The sequence below is a fragment of the Triticum aestivum genome, chromosome 6B (genome assembly GCF_018294505.1).
Source record: "Triticum aestivum cultivar Chinese Spring chromosome 6B, IWGSC CS RefSeq v2.1, whole genome shotgun sequence".
Lineage (NCBI taxonomy): Eukaryota > Viridiplantae > Streptophyta > Magnoliopsida > Poales > Poaceae > Triticum > Triticum aestivum.
The window spans coordinates 20,426,817-20,438,233 of NC_057810.1; the positions used below are offsets into that span (position 1 = coordinate 20,426,817).

At 51.2% G+C, this 11,417-nt stretch overlaps 2 protein-coding genes across 7 annotated transcripts; one reads left to right on the forward strand and one right to left on the reverse strand.

Moving 5' to 3' along the window:
* The first annotated feature begins 257 nt into the window (after positions 1 to 257).
* On the forward strand, positions 258 to 2,857 carry LOC123135446 (mitochondrial inner membrane protease subunit 1). Of its 4 annotated transcripts, none has more exons than XM_044554525.1 (5): positions 258 to 511; positions 603 to 827; positions 1,010 to 1,120; positions 2,361 to 2,412; positions 2,497 to 2,857. In XM_044554525.1, exons 1-4 carry the CDS (start codon positions 374 to 376, stop codon positions 2,403 to 2,405), a joined length of 519 nt encoding a protein of 172 aa, XP_044410460.1. In that variant the 5' UTR covers positions 258 to 373; the 3' UTR covers positions 2,406 to 2,412; positions 2,497 to 2,857. The 4 variants fall into 4 exon arrangements, with proteins under 4 accessions (XP_044410460.1, XP_044410461.1, XP_044410462.1 ...); XM_044554526.1 differs by having other exon boundaries at positions 2,501 to 2,857; XM_044554527.1 differs by having other exon boundaries at positions 2,529 to 2,857.
* Positions 2,858 to 3,350: 493 nt separating this feature from the next.
* LOC123135445 (probable methyltransferase PMT17) lies at positions 3,351 to 8,163 on the reverse strand. Of its 3 annotated transcripts, none has more exons than XM_044554524.1 (6): positions 8,075 to 8,163; positions 5,411 to 6,111; positions 5,108 to 5,318; positions 4,684 to 4,981; positions 4,125 to 4,589; positions 3,351 to 3,860 (listed from the first exon to the last, which is right to left on the reverse strand). In XM_044554524.1, the coding sequence occupies exons 2-6, from the start codon at positions 6,104 to 6,106 to the stop codon at positions 3,635 to 3,637; spliced, it is 1,896 nt and encodes a 631-aa protein (XP_044410459.1). In that variant the 5' UTR covers positions 6,107 to 6,111; positions 8,075 to 8,163; the 3' UTR covers positions 3,351 to 3,634. The 3 variants fall into 3 exon arrangements, with proteins under 3 accessions (XP_044410459.1, XP_044410457.1, XP_044410458.1); XM_044554522.1 differs by lacking the exon at positions 8,075 to 8,163 and adding an exon at positions 7,356 to 7,705; XM_044554523.1 differs by lacking the exon at positions 8,075 to 8,163 and adding an exon at positions 7,054 to 7,275.
* Between the last annotated feature and the right edge of the window lie 3,254 nt (positions 8,164 to 11,417).

An 11,417-nucleotide genomic window follows, 5' to 3' on the forward strand; every position in this document is an offset into this window, starting at 1 on the left:
GTTTTGCAACCAGCATTCTGTTGCAAGAATTGTTCCGCAACACCAGCCTTATTGCAAAAGGGAGGCGGCGCTTGTGAGTGGGTTAATCGGATGGACATCCCCACGTCCATCCAACGGCCAGCGAGGCGGCGGATGTTTTCTAGCTATCGGTCGGCGGACGCGTTTTTTTAGGGGATTTTTTATTTTCCTTTTTTTTTGAGAGAGAGAGCCAGAACTTGTCCATATCGTTCCCCGTCTCATCTACCACATCGGCCCATTTGAGCTTGCGGCCCACGCAAGCAAGGGGTCCGAAGATTACCCTAATAATAAGAAGAAGAAAACAAAAGGAAGATAATCCCAATCCGAGCTCTTCTCCGCCGCCGCCGCCGCCGCCATGTCCCACTTCTTGCGGCGCCTCGCCGGCGTCCCGTGGCGCCAGATCGCCGGGGAGGCCGTCTCCGGCGTCTCGCTAGTGGCGCAGGGCCTCTGCGCCGTCCACGTCTTCAGCGAGCACGTCCTCGGCGTCGCCTTCGTACGCCCGCCCCCCACCCCTCCCCCTCCCCCTCTCTCTCGCGCCATGCCCTGACGCGCTCTCTCTCTCTCTCTCATCCTTGTTGCCGCAGCCGCGGGGCTCCAGCATGCTGCCGGCGCTGAACATGGCGGGGGACGTGCTGCTGACCGACAAGGTGAGCCCGCGTCGCGGGCGGGTGGGGCCGGGGGACGTGGTGCTCCTCCTCTCGCCGGAGGACCCGCGCAAGGTCGTCGCCAAGCGCGTGGTCGGGATGGAGGGCGACGAGGTCACCTACCCCGTCGACGCCGGCAACAGCGACGCCACCAAGACCGTCGTGGTAAGCCAGAGCACCACTAGCAGATTCAGTTTCAGAGCATCAGCTCTAGATATGACAGGCTCATGATTTCAGATCTCCTAGATAGATTCATGGCAGCTCTGGTATCTGATCAGCATCAGAAACGGCGCTACCGAGTCACCGATGGTATTTTCGGATGCCTGATGATTGTACAATAATTTTAGGTACCACAAGGTCATATTTGGGTGCAGGGCGACAATATCTATTCGTCTAATGACTCGAGGCAGTTCGGACCCGTGCCTTACGGCCTCGTAAAAGGGAAGATGTCCTACCGGGTATGTCGAGCGACAAACTTCCATGTTTTGCCTCCTCGTTATTAGCGTTATACAAGTCTGATGAAGCTTTGGTGTGCTTATTTACCCTGTTGTAAGATTTATATGTACATGTTAAATTGATTTGGCGGCGTCTAAATATGTGCTCCCTCTGCTCCTGTATATTTAGAAACAGAGGTTGGTGCAGTTTAAATAGATTTGACATCTACTTAGAGACCGAGAAACAGAGGTTGGTGCAGTTTAAATAGATTTGACATCTACTTAGAGACCAACCTTTGTTTTTTCTCATTGTTGACTAGAGATGGTTTTAAACTTAATTTTTTTTTGTGTGTAACTGATTTTTAAACTGAAACCGACATGTTGTATCTTCATTACGTGCTGTGGACATTAGGGCAATTATTAATGATAATGTTTTATTGGCCAAAACAGAGTTTCAAGTGCGTGAGTGTCTTTGTCTATTTCCAGCTTTAATTACTATGGTCTGGAATATTGGCCAAATTACAGCAGACATGTGCTGACTTGTATTATAAAATGTCATTCTAGGCCCAAGATAGTGAACAGTTGGGTGATTGAGTACTCTACTTTTTGGTTGATTTAGCACCTCTAAAAGAAATTCTCCTTCCAGTTACGCGTGGGGGGCAATATTGCCCTTAATAACATCACAATTGTTCTTTAATAAAATTTACCAGGAACACTGAAGCCTGCTTAGATTTTTTTTAGATACCTGGCCATCCTCTGTCTATTAGGCCTTTCTCTAAGCCGGACAGTTGTACATTCAAAATTACCAGAATAAAATCAGAGATTAAATGAGCGTTGGTTTGAACTCGACAAATATATTTTATCAGTTAACCATGTTATGTAGCTACTGCATTGTCTTGCCGATAATCGTCTTCACACACTAGATATCAATTTATATGTGTAATTTTCATTTGAATCTCGTAAGCCATAAAATTATATTTGGCATCATCTGGTAGGCGGAACAATGTTTAGTGTTTGCTCACTCAATGTGGGCTGGGTCCTATCTTGCTTTTGTGTACTATACTCCTACTTGTTTATGTTAGCAATTAGAAAACCTAAGATTTAGGGCCCAATTCCAGGCCCCGTGACTAATTTGTTAATGCATTAAACCAAATGTGAAATGTGGCAGCATCAACATGAGTATCGGGGGCCATCCTCAGGATTTTGCCACTCTGTTTTTCTTGCTGGTCAAAGTGCGAGTACTGACAGGGTTTTTTGTTCTCAGATTTGGCCACCGTCAAGGATTGGTTCGATTGATCCAAAGGAGTAGGACACAGGTAAATGGAAGTTTTCAAAATTCCCGGTCATCCCTTTTCTGCACGTTAATTTACCTTTTGCCATTTTTCCCACAACCATCCAAGTCAGAGGATAAGCGACAGTTCATACGATGCAGCCAGGCCCTGCATTTGTTGGTGCATCTTGATGTCTACCATTTGATACTTCACAATTTTGGTCCTTGCCCCCCGGAAGCCAACCCCGTTCAGCGAATCTATGGCATGATTCAGTTGCTGCGTCTCATGTGCCGTAACTTATGGTCTGTGATGCTTGTAAAGTGAACTAACCCGACGAAACTACAAGTTCCGGGCATGGCTGAGATCAGCTATCGTCTTGACGTTGAGATTGTATTGAACTTTTTTCTAGTCCTGGACCAAAGCTTGATGAGTTGCGCATTGTATCATTTGCTTATTATTAAGGCCGTTTTAAGCGGAAGGAATTGCGTTATCGGCGAGTGTTATGGATGAGTGATTATTTCAGTTCAAGCCATTTGAGCAGAACTAAGTTACTCTGGAAGAAAATAGGCCCGTGGGCAAGCCGTGAATGTGGATGTATTTCCGTTAAGCAATTGATGATGGAAAGGGGTGATGTCCGGTTGAAAAAAATTGTTCTTGAAAAACCTAAAACAGCCCTTTATTGAACACCTGTTTATGGGCCAAGTTAATGCTCAATCGTCCTCTTCTGCTATTATTGTGATGACTCCAGATTTGAGAATTCAAAACAAGACCAAACCATGATTAGTCATTCAGATCAAAAAGAAAAAAGATCATGCCTGGTTTCTCGAAAAACCAAATCGCACCCCATGTCGAAAAAGAAGGAAAACTCAATCAAACCCTAAATTCACTAAAGATGAATTACACACGCAGATTAGATTCTGCAACCACATTCTATGAACTCAAAAGACACAGAATTTTGCCACCATATCACTACACAAGCACACTCGGTAAAAAGACCTATTTTTCCAGTAAGTCAATCTTAGTAGTATAACAACCTCTGCTCGTACAAGCTAAAAGAAAAAACCTATGCTCTGCTCGACGTATTTTTTTGGTTTCCATTTCGACCCGAACTACAAAGAATTACACAAAAAAAGGCAAGAGAAACACACACTGCTTACTACACACACACACACACACACACACACGCACCGAGATGGCGAAACCGACGCCATCATCGCGTCGCGGTTGGTCACCGGACAAGCCATTTCGGAGCTCAGAGAGCCGCAGCTCAGCTGTGCTCCGACGGGTCGGCCGTCCAGTACGTCTTGACCGCGACAAGGACCTTCTCCTGGTTGAAGGGCCCGTCCTCGTGGTCCAGGATGCGGCTGTCCCACCGCATCCGCTTGGCTATGGCCTGGACCTTGGTGAGCACGTCGACCGTGTCGCGGATGATCGCCGTGCCCTCGGGCCTCAGTATCCTGTCCATCTCCAGGAGGATGTCCGTTATGTCGCACCTGCAAAGTTTCACCAATGTTTAACAAAGTTCAGCAAAATGTATGCATGCAGTTCAGCAAAGTTCATCAAAGCCCATCCCCAGGAGGATGCCAGCTGGTTATATCTTCCCAGAATCAGTAACAAAAATCCGCGACAGAACTATAACACGTTTTTGATAACGGCACGGTGATGGAACAATGGAGTAATCGTAAGTAGAACCGATCAAGGATCACCAACTAACTAAAATAGATAGATACTGAAGAAACATGCAGGTTTTTCCTTACCTGTCCTGGTAGATGCTGAACAAATTGTCGGCGTGCAACAGGTCGTAGGTCCTCGGGTACGTCGAGAAGGCTTCGCACCAGTCCTGGTAGGTGCCGATGAACCCCCGCTCGTAGATCGCTCCGAGGGTGTCCTTGTCCGAATTGACCGGGACGACGTTCATCACCCACACGGGGTACTTGACCAGGGAAGCGGCGAAACCGCCCAGGTTCGCGTTCATGTCCATCACATTCCTGTACCGCCCCTGCGCTATGGGCGTCGTGCGTTTGTAGTACGCCAGCCTCTTCTCCCAAAGCTTCATGTCCTCCTCAAACTTCTTCTCGTCTATCCCCGGAATCGTGCCCCTCTTGACCCTTGGGGGCACCGTGAGCGCCCTCTTTGGCCATCTCGCGACCTCTCCGCCGGCGATCGATCCCTGGTTGCTCACTTCAGGCAATGGGGTAAGACAGGATTCCATCTTCTTGTACCTATACAAAACAGTATGATGATAAAAAAAAATCAGAGCAAGACAGACAGATGATTACCAACAGTATGATAACAATTCGAGAAGCGATTTAATACCAGGCAGCATCAGGGTTGTCACTCTTGCAGACATGGGGTATCTTATGCTTCTTTTTTATGTCGGCACACTCAAGGTGGTTCTTGGGCTTCTGCCAGATGGAGAGGTCCTCCTTCTCGGCCACCTTATTCCAGCAAAGGCTCCTCGCGACATCCTCAATCTTGTCTTGCTCCCGCTTGAGGTCTTCCTCGGCCCTCTTCCACCCATTGTGGTGCGTCTTCCAGTTGATTGGAGGGCCCGAGTGAATCCAGTAGCCCCCTGGCCTTAGAATCCTATCGATCTCGGCGAGGTACAGTCCATCTAACGATTTTTTTTTATTTACAACATCAGTCAATCAGGCAGCTCACTTTTACTCAAGAACAGCTTGAAAAAGCTAAGGATGATAAGCTACATATTGGAGAAATTTCAGATGTATGAAGTGCTCACCATGCCCTCCCCAAGGAATCAGACAACGTGAACAATGAGCCAGGTCAAATGCCCTAGATGGATAAGGCAACCGTATTGATCCCATCACGCCGAGGATGGCAGGCACACCGCGTTCCAGTGCAAATTGCACCTGAGCTTCGTGTGTGTCCCTCGGCGCAAACGACACGGTAATGATGTTCCTCTTCAGCAAGTAAGCCCCAAAGCTAGCAACCTTCATCCATAATACAAAAGCATCAGCATCGTAACGACATACATAAACCTGAAGTCTAGAAGATTTCTCCAACAAGATCTTTCTTCTCTTACCCCGCAGCCCGTGTCGATCGCCGTCCTGATCCTCCCATCCGACAACGAGATGAGCTTACTGATTTCATCAATGTACGCGTCAGCGCCATGGGGAAACATAGTGCCACCACCGGGGAACCGGAACTTGTTCCCCTCCACCCGGATCCAGTTCTGCACGGCCTTCTCGATGCTGAGCTCCTTGTGAGGGATATTGTCAAACCAAGCGACGTCCCTGCTCTCCGGCCACCTGAAGGGGTTCTTGTACTTTGGCGGCGCCGGAATGAGGCATCGGATCTGCTCGTCCTTGCCCGGGCAGTGCCTCTCACGGTATATCAGCATGTCCCGGTCAAACAGACGGCCACGTTTCCGGTCCTCGCATGGCGTGTACTCGCTCTGATTGAGCGGGCACGCAGGGAACTGCTGCACCGCGGACTCCGTGTTACTGAGGTTCAGCTGGTGGTGCGCATCGAAATCGAGCACGTTCTCAGACGCGGGCGCAAAAGACGGCACCGACCCGTCTCTCTGCGCCACGGTATCACAGTCAACCCGGCTTATTGCCGAATCAGCCACAGGGTTCGGCATGGTGCTGTTCTGCCATGCCCCGAGCACGTAGAAGGCGACGCAGAGCGCGCTCACCACAAGTACGTAGGTGAGACGCTGCTTCTTGGATTCTTGCAGATGCTGGGCTTTAGGAGATGCTGGGTAATCTTTAGCCATGGCTCCTGCAAATTTGGAGAACGAGTGAGTGTTAGTACGGTGGCTTCTGAACTAGATAGAGCCGCAGTCAACTTCAGGTTTACAGTGAATTACAAAGCAAAAAGTAAAAGTATTAGCTACTGTAACTCATATGCATTGCGACATTCAAGTTCAGACATACACACCGAACATTTGACCAGTTACCTCTGAAGAAAACATACACTGACTATCACAGACAAAGCAAACAGCTATTGTGAACACTAAGTCATGGTCGTGTGCGCTGAAACAATTACAATAAAAATAAAAATAGAACACAACAGTCATTTACGTGTGTGTGCTATACATATACATCATCAGGTACTGTAACAGAACATAGGCGCAAATTACAAAGGCTGACAGAGCGACGGATGAACCGTGAAGATAAGCTTGAAAGATGATCAACAACTGCCGCAGAGATACTATTGAAACTACAATGAACCGTGAAGCAAAAATTCAGAACATCAGAGACAAAACTCTGTTTTCCTGAGAGCACAACTAGGCAATAGAACCAGTGGAGATACAGGGGGAGGAAATTGTATCGCCCGGCACACGTAGACGGAAAATCGTCAGAAATAACAGCATTGCAGGGCTTGAAGATTGCGCCTAACTACACACCAAAAATACAACTGCTGGAAGAACCGTAAGAGATCTCTCCTCCATCTCTAGACGAACAGAGCAAAAAACTATCCAAGCACACAAGAACAGAGCCAAGAAAAAATCTAGTCCGGATCTCGATCTCAGCCCATGAATTGCCTAACGCATTGCATGGAACAGAGTGCATGCACATCAGCACACGCGCACACACATAGGCGAAGCATCCTCGCCGCCCCGGCGTCCCCGCGCATCGGCCTCCGGCAGCCGCCGACGAACAAGAAAAAGCGGGCACGGATCAGGCATAAGCATCAGCATGAGCATCGGCGCGGACGTACCGAGATTTGGGTTGCGGGGGAACCGGGCTCGGGGAGCGCGGACAGACGCAGCGAAAATCGCAACCGACGGGACGGGGCAGATCTGGGGCGGAGGAGGCAGCGGCTCTCCGCAACGGAGGGAGATGGGGGGAGAGGAGGGCCGCTACGCGTAAATAAATCCTAGAGCGCTTATATTGCAAGAAAACGGAGCGAAAATGGCGAGGCGGAGCCACCGCCCGCCGGACCACCGGATCCGCTCGCCACCCACACCACGCAAAGAAAGAAAGGAAGAAGGAAAGAAAGAGTAGGGCGAGCCGGCAGACCTGTCCGTCGGGAAGAAGCCGCGCTCCTCTGCTCTCCTCTCCCGGGTAGGAGCTCAGCGCGCCGGGACGGAAGAAGAAGGAGGAGGAGCGTCTCCGGTGAGCCCGAGCTCCGGTCCGGGCAGCGAGGCGCTATTTATTCACGCGACGAGAGCGAGCTCTTCAACGACGGCGAGCGGGGCGGGCAGGCGAGCACTCTCAGCGGTGGGGAGTGAAGTGGTGTGATGCCAAACACCACCCAGGGCCAGGGCAAAGAGACCAGACCAGACCACCATGGACCATGCCGACACAGAGGAATAAAACGGGGGTGGTGTGAAACGAAAAGGGATTGGGGACGAAAGGAGGGCCCCTCCGCCTCCGCCTGTCCTCCGTCACATGGGCGGGGCCGTTGGTTGCTTGCACCGGCGAAAATGTCCTCCCCGGCGGATTTCTTTGGTCCCCAAACGGACTGAGAAAGAAGATGACACGAAACCGGCCGCCGCTTGCAAATTGCTACTCCTTCTTGGCATTGGTTTCTGAAAAAAAGAATCTCCTTTTTCCTTCTCTTGACGATTCAAGGATCTAGCTTGGATTCCTTTCATGCGCTTTTCTTCCTACACCATCTCATTATACTCGCTCCGTCCGTCTCATAATATAAGAGTGTCTTGAAAAACCAAGACTGCAAGCACACGAACCAACGCCCGCGCGTTCAAAAAACGGACGATGACACAATATGGATTTACCTTCACCAGGGCAAAGATCCCGTTCCCCCCTCGTGTCGCCCTCGCGGATTCGCCCGGCCTTATTGACACAATATGGATTTATTGCCTCCACAGTCGGTGGAAAATGGTGGTACTGGCGAATCAACCTGTGGTTGAGTTGGTTAGGTGGACAGTAGTATCCCCAACCCACCAGGGTTCAAATCCTGGTGCTCGCATTATTCCTGGATTTATTTCAGGATTTCCGGCGATGCGCTTTCAGTGGGAGGAGACGTTCCCGTCGACGACGAGGCGCCTACGGTGACTTCGTAAATCTCAAAATGATATGCCGGCTCAATCTCTCGGAGGTGCTCATAGGGATATGGTGTACGTGTGTGCGTTCATAGGGATGAGTGTATGCGCGTGTATATGAGCGCTTGTGTCTGTACTGATGCTAAAAAAAAAAGAAAATGGTGGTACTGTTTTCATGATGCCATGCTAGAGAGAACCGTGTCGGTGCAAGGAAAATGCATGGACCATATGCCATATATCCCACTTTGTTTTGGTTTATGTCTTGGGTTTTTTTTCCAGCAGAAAACAATGCCGTCGTGGTTCCTCCGGAAGACATGCTTCCAATGCATATCTCTCGGTTTAAATTGTGTAAGGAGAAAATGGCACTAGAGAATCGAAGCTAATTTTGTCGTAAAATGATGATATTGCTTGCCTCCATCGCAGAGATCACCGAGTCGAGCAATGGTATCTAAAGCGCGTCCTCATCTTTGAAATTCACCTGGCAAGGTTGATGTGTCAGTACCTATTTTGAAAATGGATCAATGGAAGACGGCGGTCGCGGCCTCTCAGAGTGCGCCAGATCGGTGTGTGACACAGTCCTGGTATATGCCTGGGCTGGGGCATCCGGCTTTAGATGTTAGACTTTGGTGCGATGTCTGTTTGGTATTCGGCTCGGACAGTCGGCGTGTGAGATTATGATTGCACGCTATATCGCTCTCGTGCAAAGGCACGTATATATGATGTACAAGAGGTGAGCCACGACCTCAAATATACAAGGAACTAGGAGTTGGGCCCAATACACAGATATGCACAACACATATACTCAACACCCCCCACCCCCACCCCCCGCAGTCGAAGCGGCACCGCTGCTGACGCAAAGACTGGATCAGAACTCCTCAAATGACGCCGTAGGCAAGCCCTTGGTCATGATATCGGCGAATTGTTGGGAAGTAGGGACGTGTAAAACATGAATATGGCCAAGAGCCACCTGTTTCCGAAAAAATGGATATCCAACTCAATATGCTTGGTCCGTCGATGATGCACCGGGTTAGCGGAGAGGTAAACCGCCCAGACATTGTCGCAGTAAACCACCGTGGCATGGTCAATAGGGCAAGAGAGCTCCTGAAGCAGTTGGCGAAGCCACGAACACTCGACGTTGGCCACCGCACGATACTCGGGCTCGGATTGGAACGAGAGATCGTAGGCTGCCGCTTGGACGACCACGAGATAAGTGAGGGTCCAAGGTAGACAAAATGGCCCGAAGTGGAGCGACGAGTGTCAGGGCAGCCCGCCCAGTCTGCATCGGAGTAGGCGGTGAGGGCGGTGTCGGCGGAGGCGTGAAGCGTGATGCCAAGATCCATAGTGCCACAGATATTGCGGAGAATCCGCTTGACGGCAGTCCAGTGAACGTCTCTAGGATCATGCATATGAAGACACACCTGTTGCACGCCATACTAGATCTTCGGTCGAGTCAGAGTGAGGTACAGGAGAGCACCAACGATAGACCGATAAAAAGCAGCATCCAAAGCAGGAGAACCATCCGTGGTAGAAAGCTTGGCCTTTGTATCAACAGGCGTAGTGGCGGGCTTGCAGTTAAGCATGCCGGGGCGCTCCAGGAGCTCATGAGCGTACTTCCGCTGATGAAGGAAGAAGCCATCCGGACGGCGCATTCGACACCGAGGAAGTAGTGCCAATGACCCAAGTCCTTGATGGCGAACTCAGCGCGAAGATGAGCCATGAGCTGACTAAGGAGACCAGTCGTACATGCCGTCAGGAAGATGTCGTTGACATAGAGGAGCAAGTAGGCCGTGTCAGAGCCCTGATGATAGACGAAGAGTGAGGCGTCCGAGCGGGTAGAGCGGAACCCAAGCTGATGGAGGAACGCTGCGATGCGCTGGTACCAAGCGCGCGGAGCTTGCTTGAGTCCGTACAAGGACCGCAAAAGCAGGCACACATGGTCGGGAAGCGCCGAGTCAACAAACCCAGCGGGCTGCTGGCAGAAGACCTGCTCCTCGAGATGACCATGGAGAAAGGCGTTGGAGACGTCCATCTCGTGCACCGGCCAAGCACGGGAGACCGCAAGGTGGAGAACCGTGCGTATCATGTCGGGCTTGATGACCGGAGAAAAGGTGTCGATGAAGTTGATGCTAGCACGCTTTCAGAAGCCACGAACGACCCAGCGCGCTTTGTAGCGATCAAGGGTACCATCAGGACGAAGCTTGTGTTTAAAGACCCACTTCCCGGTAATCACGTTGGTGTGTCGGGACGGGGAATGGGTTGCCACGTCCGGTTGCGCAACAAGGCGTCAAACTCCTCTTGCATCACAGCCATCCAGAGCGGGTCACGAAGAGCGGCTCGAACGGAGGATGGCAACGGCAATGGCTTAGAGGTGGCCGCATGGACGTAGTCATCCGAGGTGTAGCGCGATCTCGGGCGAAAAAAGCCCGTACAGGCACGGGTGACCGGACCGGCCACAGGCACCGAGGGGGCCGCGGGCACCGGGGGCGCCAGGGGCACCGGGGGGGCGACGGGTGCCAACGTCAGGGGCGCCGGCGTCGCGGTTGTAGGAGGCGCCGCATGTGTGTGTGGGGGGGGGGGGCTCAAAGCCAGGGGTGGTCCAAGAGAGGCGCGCGAGCGCCCTGGGAGGGGCGTCGAGGAGCCCGCGTCACCGGTGGCGGGAGGAATAGCCGGGGGTACTTGCTGAAACGGAAACACATGCTCATCAAAGTAAACGTGCCGGGAAGTGAACACAAGGTGGTAGATGGGATCGTAGCACCGATATCCCTGTGAGTTGGAGGGGTAGCCGATGAAGATGCAAGCGACATAATGAGGTGCGAGTTTGTGAGGAGCGGAGTCGGCAGTGCTAGGATAGCGAAGGCACCCGAAAATACGCAAGCCATCATAAGATGGGGGCGTACCGAAGAGAAGATGGTGAGGTGCATAGTTCCATCGTGGGCGGCAAGGGCGAAGGTTAAGGAGAAGTGAAGCAGTAGCGAGTGCGTCCGGTCAGAAACGAGGCGGCACATTAGCATGGAACAGGAGCGTGCGAACGTAGTCATTTAGAGTGCGAAGGACGCGTTCGGCTCGACTGTTCTGC

Coding starts and splice junctions, on each gene's coding strand:
- LOC123135446 (XM_044554525.1), top strand. CDS start 374: ATGTCCCACTTCTTGCGGCGCCTCGCCGGCGTCCCGTGGCGCCAGATC. Junction 828..1,009: donor ACGCCACCAAGACCGTCGTG/GTAAGCCAGAGC, acceptor CAATAATTTTAG/GTACCACAAGGTCATATTTG. Junction 1,121..2,360: donor AAGGGAAGATGTCCTACCGG/GTATGTCGAGCG, acceptor TTTTGTTCTCAG/ATTTGGCCACCGTCAAGGAT.
- LOC123135445 (XM_044554524.1), bottom strand. CDS start 6,106: ATGGCTAAAGATTACCCAGCATCTCCTAAAGCCCAGCATCTGCAAGAA. Junction 5,319..5,410: donor CGATCGACACGGGCTGCGGG/GTAAGAGAAGAA, acceptor TTATGGATGAAG/GTTGCTAGCTTTGGGGCTTA. Junction 4,982..5,107: donor GATTCCTTGGGGAGGGCATG/GTGAGCACTTCA, acceptor AAAAATCGTTAG/ATGGACTGTACCTCGCCGAG.